The 17127-nt window shown below is 35.0% G+C and overlaps 1 protein-coding gene across 32 annotated transcripts in view; it reads left to right on the forward strand.

Annotated features, from left to right (window-relative positions):
* SLMAP (sarcolemma associated protein) overlaps positions 1 to 17127 on the forward strand; it is a 159005-nt gene that overhangs the window by 99095 nt on the left and 42783 nt on the right. For 6 of the 32 annotated variants that reach the window (XM_049863520.1, XM_049863538.1, XM_049863521.1 and 3 more), the window contains exons 6-13: positions 537 to 632; positions 876 to 947; positions 2377 to 2517; positions 3430 to 3567; positions 4722 to 4890; positions 4980 to 5030; positions 5532 to 5582; positions 9985 to 10047. In XM_049863520.1, coding sequence (XP_049719477.1) covers positions 537 to 632; positions 876 to 947; positions 2377 to 2517; positions 3430 to 3567; positions 4722 to 4890; positions 4980 to 5030; positions 5532 to 5582; positions 9985 to 10047 — 781 coding nt within the window. The remainder of the gene's footprint in view (positions 1 to 536; positions 633 to 875; positions 948 to 2376; positions 2518 to 3429; positions 3568 to 4721; positions 4891 to 4979; positions 5031 to 5531; positions 5583 to 9984; positions 10048 to 17127) is intronic. The other 26 variants (XM_049863541.1, XM_049863547.1, XM_049863542.1 and 23 more) reach the window with 7 other exon arrangements.

Genomic DNA, 17127 nt, shown 5'->3' on the forward strand with positions numbered 1-17127 from the left:
GCTGCTAAGTGGTATGCATTCAGGGAGAGAATCAGAACATCTGAAAACGCAATAGGCTGTGAGAACGAAGCAATCTCTCTCTAAATGGCAGGCATGTTCCAAAGTAGGTATTAATCTCAGGTACATAAGGAAAAATAAACAACTTTTTAGGTAACTTTGTTTCTGCCTCTCTCTCTCTCTCTGTTTGTGTATATAGGCTTAAAACGTTTGTTAGCTTCTTCTAGTTTTTTTTTTTAAACTCTGGTGAATTATGAATAAAATAAAAAAAAAGACGGGTGACCTGTTTTCTATGTTATGAGGAAGCTATAGGTAGACTGCCCCTAACAGCAGTATTTGTAGCCCAACAGAAGATTGAAGAGGCTAAAAAGATGTGACCTGTATATATTTTACAAAGTAGATTTATCGAGTTTAGAAGCAAGATATAAAGTGGAGTGTGGTATGAGAACATTTTTAGAATATGCTGCAAACTGAGTACTTCTCAAAGGAATCATGTTGTATTTTATTAGAATTTCTTTTGTGTTTTTTTTTAATATCAGGAGGCCTTACACCGGGAACAGATGTTGGAACAGAAGTTAGCCACGCTACAGCGGTTACTGGCCATCACCCAGGAGGCTTCAGATACCAGTTGGCAGGTATTCCAGTTGCCTTTATGTTCAAGAAACATTTCAACATAGTTGAATATACCCTAGATGTTGAATTAACTAAAATTAAAATTTTGTAGCAAGTAACAACAAAGTTTTTTCCTAGCTAATGAACAAATGTTGAAAATTAAGTATTTTTCAGTGGATACTTTTTTTTGGCAAGAGCAAGCTTTTTTATGTAGTTAATATTTAATTACTCTGTGGTTTTATTTGTATTTAATTTTTCTTCAACAGGCTTTAATAGATGAAGATAGACTCTTATCACGGTTAGAAGTTATGGGAAACCAATTACAGGCATGCTCCAAAGTAGGTATCAATCTCAGGTACATGAAGAAAAGGACATCGTTTTTTTATATAGCTTCATTTCTTTGACTCTCATTTTGACTAGATGCTAAAACTTTTATACATTTTCACCATTCTTCTTAATCTTTTGTCATTATGAGAAATTTCAAACATATATGTAAGTCAAAGAGTTGTATGATGAGCACCTATGTATTAGTCTCTCTTTTCTATTACAGTTGATATTTGTTGAAGAAACTGGGTCATTTGCCCTCTAAATTTCCCGCAACCTGAACTGTTATTTAAGCAGTCTTCTGGCTAACTCTCCCTCCCCCAAGTTGATAGCTTGATGTAGAGATTTGATCTGATTTAGATTATGTGTATATATATTATTTTATTTTTTGCCAAGAACACGTCATAGAGGATATTGTGTGCATCCATCAGGAGACAATCTAATGTAAGGTTATCTGTTTTTTAGAGATATTAGTAATCATTGATGATTCTTGCCTAGATCCATTATTTCATTAAGGATTGCAAAAATGGTGCTGTTCTAATTCTGTGATTCCTTCATGTATTAGCTGGATTGCTTCTGTACAAGACAAACTTCCCCATATCAACCATTTGGTTACCCTGAGGTACACTTTCTTTAGAAAAAGCAGGATAAATGTGTTTCTCCCTTTATTCACCGTATTTCAAAATAATGAGTTGGTTCATTTTCATCTAACAAAGAACGACCATGAGCTGTTTTTCCCCTCATTTAGATTTAAATGTATTTTGATGTGTTTCAGTCTATTACAGTTTTTTTCTTTTTTTCTTATTGATGCTCAAATTATCCCATTTTTGGCCCAGGGGAACCTCCTCAGCTTGGCTCTTGAGTCCTTCTGATGGACTCATGGATGACTTTGAGAGGTTTCTGCTGTCACACCAGAAAAGATGTCCCAGGCTCATCTTATGTGTTTCTTTCTTTTGTTTGTGGGGGGGCAGGGGGGTGTAAATATTGTCATATCAACATTCTTTTACATGTCATTTTGTACATTTCTTGATTCAGACCTGGAAACAATTTTTTCTCCACGATGCTCTTATTCCTTTTAGTTTAAGCATTGTTTTAAAATGCATGGTGCCTTTGAAAGTAATTATTTTTGCCCATGAGTGTAAATATTGTGGCTTGCAGATAAGATGACAGATATAAGAGTAATTCATTTTGTATATTTGAGAGAAATTCTCAGCTACTTTTGATACTTTTTTCTATTGAAAGTGTGAATTAATATATTTAGGAAGGCATAATATACTAATGCAACTTTTAAATACAGCTTCAGTTAATACAGGGGCCAACATCATTTGTGTTTGAAGGTATCAATACAGAATTTAAAAAACATCATACTGTGTTATTTTTCCAAGTGGTAAATGTTTTTCTTAAAAAATATTGGCTATAATTATAAATATCTTTTCATCCTAGAATCAAACAGAAGATAGTTTACGGAAGGAGCTCATAGCATTACAGGAGGATAAACATAACTATGAGACGACAGCCAAAGAGTCCCTGAGGCGGGTTCTTCAGGAGAAAATTGAAGTTGTTAGAAAACTTTCAGAAGTTGAGGTATTTTAATTTTAAGAATATTAGACATGTGAATTTTGGTATCTGTGTCCACTGGTTGGTGATTGAAGAAGTAAAAGCCTAATCGGGAAATCTTACTGCTTTTACAGTGCTTAGGGTTCAGCCACCATACAGTGAACCATGATATGTGCCAGGGAGTTGATCACCTGTCACCTAGTTTTGCTTTTCAGAAAGTCAAGGATAGTCATTGTAGTCTAAAAACTTACATAACATGCTGTTACTTTACTCATCTTCCAGAGAGGAAAACTGTGTCATAACTTTGAAGGTTCTAAGGGAAAATCATCTCTGAGGTCCTTTCTAAGTTTTCGAGGAGCAATTAAAATGTGATTATCATTGGTTTAAAAAAAAAAAAAACCTAAGTAATACAACTCATTCCTTCCAACCACTGAAAAATTACCAGAGAAGTTATTTGTTACTGGATATGGTTAAAATGCCCATTGTAAACTAAATAGTTTCTTTAATAGCCTCATCCCATGGTGCCTGATTCACTGTCGTGTCATTAATTTGACATGTAAGGAAAGAAAGTCGATAACTGTCTTCTAATTTTCTTATTAATCACTATGTATTATTAACCCAGCTTTCAACAATTAATAGGCTTAAAACATTTTCAAGGCTAAAATTATACACAATTGGCCTTTTAAAAGTATAACTATACAGAAGTTATCCTCTCTTCCCTATGCCTCCGCCTTTTTTTTTTTTTTTTTAATTCTTAGTTTGATGTTCTATTTTAGTGGGCACCTTAAGTAAACAGAAATCCTTATATTATTTAACTCAGCCTTATATAATGTCCAGGGCAAATGTTGATTCGAACAGCCCATGTAGTTATACTTTTTATAAATTGAATTTAGAATGTACATTTATTCTAAATAAATCACCCGTAATCTTGAATTGCAGCGAAGTTTGAGTAATACTGAAGATGAATGTACCCACTTGAAAGAAATGAATGAACGGACTCAGGAAGAATTAAGAGAATTAGCCAACAAATATAATGGAGCAGTTAATGAGATTAAAGATTTATCTGACAAGTTAAAGGTATGTATAAGTTAAAGGTATGTAACTTAACATACCTGAAAGTATTGTAAGCTTATTGTCCCTAACAGACTGGTTAGCTTAAAAGGTTAGTTGTTGCTGAATAGTTATTGATATAAAATTTGGTAATACTTGAAGTTTATAGCAAAAAGAAGGTGCTTGTATTCCATTTAGCCCAACCCACATTGCCATGAAAAAAAATCTATAAATTGAAAATCTGTAAAAGCTAGCATATTTCTTCTGGATGGAAATGTAGTCAGTACTTCACAATAGGTATCTTCTGATGTATAACTGGAAACAGGCAAGAATCAGCAAAACCCAAGATACTCAGTTTTCGTTTTGAATCCTGAAACTGCTCATCTTTAGGCAGTTTCAAAGGCAGTGCCCGTAATGTTAGTGCCGGAACACGGGGAGTGATCATCGCTGTTTGAACCCTTGTGGCCCTCAGTGATGCTAATGACTGTACTTCAGCCACCATTCCCTGTAGCTTTGGGACGTTTAGGATAAGAACAGACTAATGTCAAGTTGATCCTTTAAAACATTATAACTGGGTTTGTGAAGGCCCATGTTTATATAATTCAGACCATGGATTGAGTGCCTGGAAGATGTATGCATTTGTTAGAGAAGACCAGAGCACACTTCCAGCTGTGAGGTTAGTTAACCTATGATAGTTTTAAAGCTTGGTCGTGTTAAAAGGAGGTCTTTTTGAAAAGTGCTTGAACCATCATCCCTTTAGCTAAACATAATTTTGTTTAAAATTTCAAAATATGTGATATTTTATCATTTAGAAACAAATGGAAACAGTAGTAATTTTAGGAGAAAATCTTATTTCCATCTTGAAAGATGTAGAGTTTTTCACTTTGACCCTTCATGCGTATTGAGTCTGCTTGCTTGCTTGCTTGCTTGTTTGCTTGCTTGCTTGCTTGCTTGCTCCAAATTTTTCTTCTCTTAGGTGATACGAATATGAGAGTCCAGTGCTGATCAACTTTTGGCATCAAGACTTGTCTTTATCTTCCTTGCCAATTAAAAAAACAATAGGTTCACAGATACATTCTATAACGTTAAATACTCTCCTTAGGGGTTTAAGTGAATGAAGTAGTCCTGGCTTAAAAGTCAGGTTTTATTGATAACTGAATTTTCTTTTTCTTTTTCAACAGGTAGCAGAGGGGAAACAAGAGGAAATCCAACAGAAGGGACAAGCTGAGAAAAAAGAATTACAACATAAAATAGATGAAATGGAGGAAAAAGAACAGGAGCTTCAGGCAAAAATAGAAGCTTTGCAAGCTGATAACGATTTCACCAACGAAAGACTAACAGCTTTACAAGGTGAGCTAGCTAACCCAGAAATGGATTTGATTTGATTTTTTTTTTCTTTTTATCTGTGAAATATCTTTTTCTTGGACTTTTATTTACAGTACGGTTAGAACATCTTCAGGAGAAAACTCTTAAAGAATGCAGCAGCTTAGGTAGGTGTCATCCAGATTTCTTGTTTATAGCTGAATTTTACCATTAAACTTTTGACCTTGTTTACTGTCTCACATTGGGTATTTATTTTCCGTAAGAGAGATGTTTTACTTATTAGTCATGAAGTACCTACACTGTTGTAGAAAAAATAAATTTTTAAAAATATGCTTGGTTGCCACCAGTGGGCACCATTCTTTAGTGCTTGACCTGAATTGGGCTTTTTGCGTCTGACACGTTCTTCTTAGAGATGTTTAAATAAGAAAAATACATGAACAACAGGATCCTTTTTCTTTTGAGATTCATTGGAAAGCTACTAAGCAATTGCAGCCTTTTCTCTAACTTGATAGAAAGCGGCAAGTTGAACCCTTTTTGTAAAAGTAAATCTGAATTGTTCTGTACTACCTTAATGTAAGTAGGAATACAAAATGCCGTGATGACACTTGAGACCAGTTTTAAAGTAATACTTTCTTTGATCAGGCAATGATACACTGTCTTGATCCTAGGGATACAAGTCGATGACTTCTTACCTAAAATAAATGGGAGCACAGAAAAAGGTAGTGTAAAAAGCTTAAATATTTTTCTTTCATAATGTCCTTTTACTATTTAAACAGGATAGGGAGGTCAGGGTTTCAAGGTTTTAAGTGTTTGGAATGAAAAGTATGCTGTTCACAGACCACTAAATCTTGTCTTTTAAAATCAAGCTTCCCTTTATTTTGTAAGATTTAATGCTACAGTCTATTCTTGGATATCCTTTGTTATATGGAAATTTCACTTATTCAAATAATAAGAAAATTATGAATTTTAGCATTAGCATTGACTTATATAGAGTTTTTTTTTTCTCCCCAATATTTTTCAAAGAACTATACCACCTTGTTCCATCAAGCTCTGCTTCCTGGAGATAAGTGACCCTCATTTTTAATGTTTGTGCACTTTCCCCCTCCCATCCTCCCCAAGAGTTTCCTTAAGAGCCAGTTGAGCCCTTGTACATGTCATAGAAACTACTTTTCTTTACCCATATGTTTCAGACAGAGAGAACAGGGTCAGTCAACTCTGCCATCAGAAAAAATCCTTTATTAGTTTTTGGTTCTGTGTCTCTTCTTTCTGGATTGCTTGGGTTCTCAGTTGTCAAAAACTTATTCCTGCTATTGGTTTTCCTACTACTGTATAGGATACTTTTTACCCAATGACTTCTATATTTCTTTAGTCATGAAGATCACTGTGCATTCCGCTTCCCTTCCCTACCCATCCGACAGTGATTTGAGCACCAACTGTATGCCACATCCTACACTAGATGCTTAGAGGCCAAAATGAATAAAACTGTTTTCTGTGTTTATAAATTGTATGCATTTCATTTCAGTTTTTATGTAGAAGTTAGTAGAAGACATCAAGGTTGACATCCAGAACTTCTTACTAAGTATTTTTTCCATATATCAGGGGATATCTTTATAGTCCTTGGGCAACAGCCAAACTGATAAAATTAGAAGACATTTTTTTTGTTTCTTTTGTTTTTAGTCAAGAACTGGCAGAATACTCGGGTAATTATTATATGTGAGTTTCAGTGTCAAGACCAAATATTGCATATATAAGGAATTTAGAAACTCTCAATTAAGAAAAAAGTTTCATTAATCATTTGACTACTTTATATATCTTATGTAAAATGTATTGAGTTTAGAAATTCCAGTTTGAGTTTCAATTTGAGAATTTTTAAAGGTGTGGTTTATATTCATTGCAACAAAATTACTAAATGCTGTTTATTAAGGATATTTTGCATTTCTATGTAGAATGATTTATTCCTCAGCTTCTAAAAGCTTGTCATCCTTAAAAGGATTTATATTTTCACTTGTCTTTCTCTCTCTGGTGTGGAAACTTTTTATCCAAATCTATCACTGTCTTGACTTGAGCATGTATTTGTTAGTAACGTTAGTACTGATCCAGGCGAGGAACCTTGTAGTCCTTCACTTAAGAGAATCCTTTTATGTACACTGAGCCATCCTTATACTCCTGAGAGTTGTCAAATTACTGCTTACAATTTTTGCCAATTCCAGTTGATTTAGACGAGAATAGTCGTAGATAACTCTTTGATTCAAGATTAAATATTTTAAGGTAACTCCTTGCTGTAACTATGATCCCCTTGCTAGTGTGTTTATTTTCTGGTGGTAATAAATTGAGTAGAGTGTGAGAGTGACTAATAGAATATTTTTAAAGAGACTGAGTAGTAAATTTCTGAATATACACAAAACTTTGTTACACCAGATTTAGTTACAGAGTATATTTTGGAATCTGCTTTTCTAAATCACTTATAATAATGAACCGTCAGATATTGCACTGTTACCAGAATCCATGGCCATGATTTATTGTTAGATAGGGTTTTAACTAAAATTACTCTTTAAAGTAGTAGAGAGAGGGCACCAAGTAGAGTTGTAAGAAAATATTTTAAAATGTCTGGAGATGTTAAAATTAGTATTATTTCTCCAGTGAACTCCATTTCTGCAATTACTTGAAGTAGCTATAAGCACAAGTTTTTGTACTATAAATTTTTTTTGTATCTTATCTAATAAATATAATTTGAGTATATCTGAGAGAGTACAAAATAGCACTTTCCAATAGAGGTATGAGAGCCACATATGTAATTTTAAATTTCCTGGTAGTCACATTAAAAAATGTGAAAACAGACAGGTGAAATGAACTTTAATAATACATTTTATTTAATCCACTATATCTAAAATAGTATCATTTCAGTGTGTCATCAATATTTTTAAAAAGTCTTAATGAAACATTTCACATTGTTTTTTCTTCACTAAGTCTTTGAAACCCCGTGTATATTACACTTACAGCACGTCTCAATTTGAACTAGCCACGTTTTAAGGGATCAGTAGCCACATATGGCTAATGGCTACCGTGTTAGACAACCGGTATAGAAAGTCAAAGTCCATAGGAAACTCACATGTATAAGTAAAACAAATTTTAAGTAGAGTACATCTTAATTTTATGTTTCTGTAGTGCTCTTTTTCTTTACCTTCCTACAACCCTACTTAGTATCATAGACCCCCTCCCTCTAATAAGTATCTGATTCTTTTTGCTTCATCAGTGGTATCTTTTGTGTTTTTGGCGAAGTTAATTCCCAAGTGCCTAAATTCAAGTGATAAAGCATTAAAAGTGTCATGCTTCAAACCCTTTACATATATTATATGAAAGACTTCTCTCATGTGTTTAGGACATGCTTTTGTAGAAACCAAATATATGTTTATCTTTTAATATTGATTTTGAATTTTATCTAAACCAGTGTAGTAAATATTTTAATGGTAAGTTCCAATATTAAAATCAGAGTAGATAAAAGGGCCTTTTAGCTTGGTGGGTGATGGTGGGATGTCCAGCTTTAATAAATGTTATCTAAAGGCCTTTTGTGTTGGTCTGAAATTTGGTTTCAATAAGTTTTATAAAGTCCTGTAGTTAGGTTAAAATTTGGTTTCAAATGAGTTTTTGTATTTAACAGTGATGTTACATAGTTTGAGTTCGAAAATGTTACAGCTTACATAACATTTATATAAAACAACTTTTTATTTTTGTGATTAATGTTTTACTGGGAGTTGCTGTTTTGGTTTTCTTGGCTCCAATTGGCAAATTCTATTTATTAGTTTTTTTTTTTAATTTAAAATTCCTGTTACCCTTAGATTTTATCTTTCTTATATTCGTATTTCTATATAATATTCTAAGTATGTAATGCATTGGTCTCTCCAAACGTAGGTGTTACTGAACTTGTTTTCTACATGTTTTTGTCTTGTGCTGATGGTGGCTTGGACTGCAGACTGCACACACCATGTAACTAGATGGAGGAGAAGAGTAGCTTTGAGCCTGGGGGTAAATAATGCTGACAGGAAGGATGTCAAGAGAGGCTGAGGAGCCATGAGAGTAGGATGCGCTGCCTCATGCAGGGCTGGCGATTAGGAGTGGGTTGGTGAGACGGATGAGGACAGAAGGCGGCTTTTCCCATCAGAGTGGTGCTAATGATGTGTCCTCTTTCACAGGTTTTAGCACTTTCACATCTTCTAGACAGTCACCATGTTGGAATATATTTTTAAGACTTGAATTTCCGAAGTCTGTTAGTTTTGAAAGATCCAAGTATGTAATTGAAGGATGTTATCTAGATTCAGACAGACGTTAGCTCTTTGAATCAAAGTAAATAAAGATTATTATTGCAAGAAAAGGGCCGAAGCTTTTATGAAATCACAATATTAGATTTAGATTGTCCCCATCCGTTTTTAAAACAAACCAAATTCTGTCTGACCTGAGCAAAACTCTTCCCAGCGCTTACTTAAAAAATGTTTAGGCATTGATTTTGATCATTTAGGCAGAGATAAACATGTAATGTTTTGATAATATATACAGTTCAGATTAAGTGACTCAGAAAGGAAAATTATTGGTGAAGCGAAACTGTACAAATTAAAATTTTGTTTCAGTTTCTTAAAAATTTTAAGGCATTACTTTATGGTATTCTTAAAGTATTTACCTTTTACTTCTTAACTCAGATGAATAGCTTTGAAGAGGGACTGTTAGAGGACACGTACTTGAAAATCAATTCAGGTATAACAAGTATAAATTTTAAGATTATTTAAGGGTATTTGTTAAGCTGTCATGAAGAAAGGTAAATTTTAAAAGTGAAGCTTTTAAAGCAATGTGTATATGGTTTTCTTGAGCTCTTTGGATAAAAACTGCACCTTTAAAAGCTAACCATTAGGGTACAAATTAATGATTTTCAAATTAATTACAATTTTTAGTCATTTAACTCTATTTAGCTCTAAAATATGTCTGCTGTTAGTTTTAAATAAAATATACTCAATTTCTATTAGTCTTATTCAAAGTTACCTATGTAAATACATTTCCATTTTCCTACCTTTGCTGTTGGTTTTCAAAGACAGCAACAAACTATATCCTTAAAGGTGTTTCTTTCTTTATTAGAGCACTTGCTTTCAGAGAGTGGCGGGGACTGCACTTTTATTCGTCAGTTCATAGAGTGCCAGAGTGAGTACAGAGTATTTTTCAAATTGATTTTAATGAAGTCAGGGGCTAAAACTAAAAAAATGAGGGCCTTAATGTGTTCGTTACGCTGGAAGTGCGTAAAGGGCCATCTTCAGATAGCAGTGAACCTTTTTATACTATTTCTTCGTCCCTCTTTTGAGAAAGATGATATTTCTGTCACATTTGCCTTTGCCTGTGGAGCTGAGCATTTCATATTAGCCACAGATAAAAAGACAGGGAGTTTTAAGCTTACTTTTTAAGGATCGTTACTGAGCAGGGAATAAAGTAGAATGTTCAGCACCCAAACTTTCTGTGTGGATACTTAATGAAGAGACGGTAATACTATAAACTTGTTTTAAGTTCTACTTCTATTACCGATTTGGTGTTAGAGGTTTTAAAACAAATTTTTTTGAATTAAATGATCAAATAAAGTCATGGAAGTAATTATTTACTTTGGCACTCAATTCTGAAGATGGCCCTCAGGATGGCAGGAGCTTTCTGGGGAAGTAGTAGCATTAAGTTGTCTTACAGTCTGACAGCAGCTGCCTACCCTGGGAAGTTGTATACAACTGTCTTTAAGGATATTTTAAAGATACCTAAATAGGTTGGCCTTTGGGGTTATTTAGACCTCTGCTCAACTCTAAACAAAAGTATCTTGAATTCCCTTTTACTTGAAAATCATGGAGCTGCTCAAATCTGTAACTGTCACTAGAGTATAGTATCTCCTGGTCTTGTCGGTGACAGTTCAGGGTCACCATACATATGATGATGTCTATAGTTTTTACTCTCAGATACTTTTTCAGGCATTTTTCTGTTTCTGTTCTCTGTCCTTTTGAAATGTGTAGTTTTCTTGGTTATTATGCTTAATGACTAATTTTGTGGGTGTTCACACATATGTTCCATGTCCACCCTGCCCCTGACCCTCAGGAACACATCTAGCCCTTGGGGCTTGTAAGGGTCACATCCGCTATCTAGAGCAGACACAAATTCAACAGATGAAATGGAAACTTGGAATTTCATTAAGAGTTTTACAAGAGCTTCTGTTTTTGTCTGTCTTAGATACTGTAATGTTGAAGTTTAGTATTACTTTAAAGCAGTTTATTTAATAAATATGGGGTATTTATTTGTCCTTTTAAAAAGTTCATATAGCAAAGATCAGTGTATTTTTTTATTATCTTTTATGGCAAATTGGCATAGGGACTTGGGGCAAAATAATTTATATCCACTGAAATAACTAAAAGTAGAATATGCAATCTAAAATACAAATCTTTGGAAGGATTTTATGCTTCTATTTCAAAAACCCGTATTTCTTTGGTAAGTTATTTATATTTTTGAACTTTTGGGATTAATATTTTGAGCTCAAAGAAATAAGAACAGATTTTATCAAAAGAATGTTTTACTGAGTTGCAGTTTGCAGAAGTCCTTTAGTTTTTTCTTATTTCCTTAGCTTAAAAAAAAAAAGCTTTAAAAATTTTAATGTCTAATTTCTTATTGAACATTTTATTTAAAAAATATTGTTACAAAATTTATAAAATACTTAGTTGTAGTTATAACATAGAACAAAGTCTTTTGTAAATAAAGATTTGTTTGGAGATTTTTATTACGTCATAGTAACAGGGAACTCAAAAAAATTCATTGCCATCGAGTCAATTCCAACTTACAGCGACCCCGTAAGACAGTGCAGAACTGCCCCATAGGCTATAATCTTTACAAAAGCAGACTGTGACATCTTTCTCTTGAGGAGAACAGATGGACTAAATAAACATTCAGAGATGGAGCAGAACTTATGTGAATTGCCCTTGGTCTGTTAAATGGAATATTAGACAGCTAAAAGTGATGATCATGAGGACTATGCAGTTGCATGGGAAAATGCTAAGTGTGTGGTACATAGAAAAATCAGAATATAAAGTCCTGTACTGTGGACAAAAAATGAAACTATAAGTGTTCGTCGTCATCTGAATGCATTGGGTCCCTGAGTGCAAATAGTGAAAGTCTGGACTGTAAGTTCAGGTAGCTAGGGATATAGCCCGTTATCTAAATGTATTTCGTTCCTGAGTAGCAAGTAGCAAAAAAAAAAAAAAGACTTAGATAATGAGGATGCCAGTTGTGTCTCAAAATCTTCCAAACCTGTTTGATTCCTTAAATTCAGAAAGCCAGATTAGGAATATTAAGGGTTACTTCTGGTTTGCTTCGTTATCAGAAGGGATGTTCCATTTTATGACAAGCTGCCATCATAGAAATTATTGTGTTTAATAAGTATTATCACAAGCAAGGCAAATTCAGCAAAAATCTTACTCAGGTGAACTTGTACTCAAGTATGTTTGAAACAGTTTCAGGTTATTTATTGACAAGCACGCACAAACCTTTTTGCCACTGTTTCCACTGACAGACTTCTTGAACTGACTTAGGATCTTGATCACACAGTATGCATTCTGTGTGCAGTGATACTTCATGCTCTTGTTTCTCCTGTTTTAAAAAGTAAGTGTTAGGACCTAGTTTTCATTACTTACTGTGCTTGTACGGTATAAGTTCACCTCATGTTTTAAAAATTAGAAAGCACATAGTTCATTTCTATGTAATTCTTCATATCTGTCTTTATTGACAGATTTTTCAGTTTATGTGCATGAATCCATAAGAGAGCGATTTAGTTGTTGACTGTCTTTATTCACAAGGTGATTTTGAGGAAAATACAGAACACATTTCAGTTTGTTTTCCTTTTATGGTAAAACAGACTTTGTGTTTCTCTTACTTCTCTTTTAGGAGAAAAGCTTTTAATCCCAGGCAAAGAAATTGGACTTGGGGCAGATTTAAATATAACCTTTTGCCTAATTCCAGAGCCATTAAGTAAATACTTCTGTATAAAAGGAACTTCACCCCAAGAATCGAAGATTAGCAAGTAACTTTAGTGAAGCTTGCTAAGAAGTTTTAGCAATATTTTCCTCTTCGGGATTCAGACAAGAATTTGGTTTAAGCAGGAGCTCCTCATTCCATGCTCCCTGAGAAGTTTAGTTATTTCAGGTTTACTGTATAACCTTAATGGATACATTGAAACTTTTGTGTTCTGCTAAAGATGCTTTCTGAATTGACAAATTGTGCCCCTTAAGTCTCCTTGGTACATTTTCCATGAACTCTGTCACTTGATTAACTCGTATGTGAAAAGATGAAGGGTAAAAGGTGGAGGGTATAAGGGGCATGGAGACCTGCCATCACTTCATGGGGGTAAAGTGAAAGACAGCCCTCTCTGTGCGGCTGCCTGCCTCCTGGGGTTTTCTCACTAGTGTGTGCCCAGAGGAGGGCAGAGGCATCACTGCTGGGTGCCACAGCACCTTTCCCCTGAGGAAACTGAGGAAACTGCCACCTTCCTCAAGGGTAGCTCCGTCTTGATGATGGAGTTAAGTGTCCTGAAATAAGTCTCTTGTCTTTGTAGTCTTAATCCAGGCTTACTATGGGACTTAGCTGTTTTTTTTTGTTTGTTTTTATTAGGTAAAAATCTAATTCTCTTAAATATTTCCTGTCTTACTGTTTTTTTTCTGATTGTTTTCTTCCTTTGCCCACCTCCCACCTCCATTTTGAAATTACAGTCACTATCCGTGTATGCTTCTCTCACTCCCTTCTCCCTTCTCTCAGGCTTTGCTCTCAGATAGAAATTGCCTTGTTTGGAGTCATGCATTGAATTAGTGTTGTTCTTGTGACTGTTTACTTTTCGTCACCCTGTGAGTTCAGCCTCTCTGAAAGATTTCAGGGTTATTCTGCTTACATATTCTACTTGAAACATATTTTTAAATTTTCGTTTTTTAACCTTTTTTTCTTTAAGCCAAAGCAGTTTATGGCAGAGAATAGAAAACACTTGTTGTAGTTCCCTACTCATAGTTTATGCCCCTATTACAGGAAAACTCTGAGTTTAAGCTAGATATTGCTTATTTTTTATTTCTTGGTTCTTAGTTTGTCCAATCTAGGCTATACTGGAGGGTATATTTGTTATTTGTACTAATCAGTTTCCCTAGAACATTTTACCAGGTTTTCTCCCAGTGTGACTGCACAGAAAGTAATCTTACATTCATGCCAACGATGTTTTGGTATGCAGACTGTTCCTTTTTAAAAAGATCTGTTTCTATGTTCTTGAAATGGGTCCGTTTCATTTAATTTTCAATCTGTCCTTAAATTCTAAATCTTTTTTCCCACCTCTTTTATGCTTCCTTATTTTTAGGTTTTAGAACCAATAGCTTCTGGAACCAGTAGCCCTGGTAGCGCAGTGGTTAAGCTCTCAGCTTCCAGCCACTAAGTCGGCAGTTCGAACCCATCAGCCACTCACGGGAGGAAGATGTGTCAGTCTGCTTACATAACGATTACAACCTTGGAACCCCATGGGGCAGTTCTACTCTGTCCTGTAGGGTCGCTATGAGTCGGAATTGACTCGACAGCAATGGGTTTGGTTTTTGTTAGATTAAAGAGCTGTTTTTATGAAAAGGCAGACTGTCTTCTATACCAAGACTTGATTTAACTGTTTTGCTGCAGAAATGAGTAATCTTGTGAAAGTCTGTTGTTACAATTGGGGACCTCATCAACAGCAGAGTGGTAAGAGAATGTCCTGTGAGGTTCTGAAACTCCATTCCTACTTTGTAAATTGCTGCTCTGGCAAGGGAAATGAATTGCGGGCTTGATGTTGAATGCTGAATGTTATTTTTACATTGATTGCATCCAGAATCTAATTAAGCTAATCCTGGTTTCCCTGCTGTGTTTGCCTTCAACGCCCTTTTAGGCGACTTTAGCTTGTTTCCATTTTTGGTGTTTAGAATTGGATCCAAGGGCTCTTGATGTGAATCCTGACTCAGCCTCTCACTAGCAGTGAGACTCTGGGAAAATTATTTAACCCCTGTAAACATTGATTTCCTCATTTATAGCATGAGATAGAAGTGCCTACCTCATAGGGTTAGTATGAGACTTAAATGAAATCATATTTACCAAGTGCTCTAAGTAATGCCTGGCACACACTAAGTAAGCAGTATGTGGTGGTTAGCAGACAGAAAAATGTTTGGGAAGCTGGAGAGGGTGTTAATGGGAGTGTTCTTGTTGAAGTAACTTGTTTTTCTCCTTTTCGTCCCCAGCCACGAAACAATGAAAGCTGGTTGTTCCTCTTAAAGCTCTACTGTTCCTCTTCAAGTTCTATTTTCTGATCATCTAGAAATTGTTTTACTTATTACCAGTATGCGTGCCACTTTCAAACTTTGGTTTCATCCCTGTTGTTTTGATGTCCTAGTTACGGCATTATTTGTTGAATGAAACCCAACCTTGAGATACAGAAATATTTTCTAGGTTGGCAGTTCTAGCAGTGGATTAGCTAGCTCTTTTATATTAACCTGCTCCTCCCTTTCGTCGGTTTGTGAAAGTCCCAGGACAACTGACACCAGGATCTGATAGTCAGTGTTGTTGGGGTTCATCGTCTGGTTTAGTGTTTCAGTTAGTTGTAGCTGTCACATGAGGAAAATGGCCCTTTGGCTTTAAGAACTTAATCCAATCTTGGCATGCATGCCTCTGCTCCCTTTGAGCTTCTTTTGATTGCGTTGTTTTGCATTTTTATTTTGTGCCACATAGTAATATGATTAGTACATGATTTATTTCTGTCAACCATGAAATAAACTTGATTCTGTTCTCTTCAGTCTTTGGCGAGATTTGACAGTTTTTGCAACTCCATCATATGTTTTCTGACTAGACTTAAGTGTTTAGATGATGGTTCTGAAATGCTATTAAACTGGGATTGTTATACCTATCAGTTCGACTTCTTGGTAGATTCCTCACAGAAATGCCCGCACATGCGTAAAAACCTGTTACTGTCGAGTTGACTCTGACACATGGTGACCTTATGTGTATCAGGGTAGAACTGTGCTCTGTAAGGTTTTCCGTGGCTGGTTTTTTGGGGTTAGATCTCCAGGCATTTTTTCCAAGGCACCGCTGGTGCTGATAGCAGCATTATTCACAATAGTTTGAAACCGGAAATAACCCAAAAGACTGTCAGTACTCAAATGGAGAAATATAGTGAGATATATTGGGTGAAAGACACCTGACATAAAACATACACCCTGTAGTATTCTATTTATATAAAGTGCAAAACAATAAAATTAAATTACATTATTTAGTCATTCATATTTTGGAAGGTATGACTAAAAAGAAATGCAAGGTATTAAACACCATGTAAGTCAGGGTAGTAGTTACCTTTATGGGGAGCAAGGTGTTTTGATTGGAAAAGGGCATGCAGAGGGCTTTGGGGGCTGTGGAAAGGTTCTGTTTCTTGGCTTGGCATTTGCTTTATCAAAATTTATTAACTCATATTCTTGTTTTATACCCCCTTTGTGTTGTTTTTTATAATAAATAAATATGATTTTAAAATAGGAGAAAATGAGTAAGGATCTCTTTAGAGTATCCCTTGAAAAGGAGTTTCAGAAAGAAAGAAAGAAAGCCCTCTACTTTCTCTTTGTTGTGCCAAGGCAGACAGCCCTTTCCAGGCCTGCAGTTATCATTGCATGCAAGTGCTCTCTTTGAGGCTCTGAGGGAGGCAGGGTCAGAGGTGGAAATCTCATATCTTAGCTCTTTTGATTGTATGTGTTCCAACAGTGACTTTTAGTATTCCCAGAGAATTGAGGTCTCCACCCTAAGTTTGGGAATCCATATTTAGAGACTTTTTTTTTTTTTTAAAACAATACTTTAAAAAAAAATTTAATCACAGGCCACTAGTGAATTACCGGATTTGATAACCCAAACTTAAACTATTTCCATAGTGATAATAAACCAAAACCTGTTGCCATCAAGTTGATTCTGACTCATTGTGACCCTATAGGACAGATAGAACTGCCCCTTAGGGTTTCCAAGGCAATATTTATTAAGCATCTACAATGTGCCATGCATCATTTTAGCTGTTGGGGTATAGCAGTAAACAAGACAAAGTTTTCCCAACAGTGACCTTACATTCTCTTGAGGGAGAAAAAACTAATAAACTAATAATATGTCAGATAGTGATAAGCATACTAAGAAAAAGAATATAAGGAGATATGGGGTGACAAAGGTGTGGCTGTCAGCTCCTTAGGGAGG

This window comes from Elephas maximus, chromosome 20, assembly GCF_024166365.1.
Source record: "Elephas maximus indicus isolate mEleMax1 chromosome 20, mEleMax1 primary haplotype, whole genome shotgun sequence".
NCBI classification, from domain to species: domain Eukaryota; kingdom Metazoa; phylum Chordata; class Mammalia; order Proboscidea; family Elephantidae; genus Elephas; species Elephas maximus.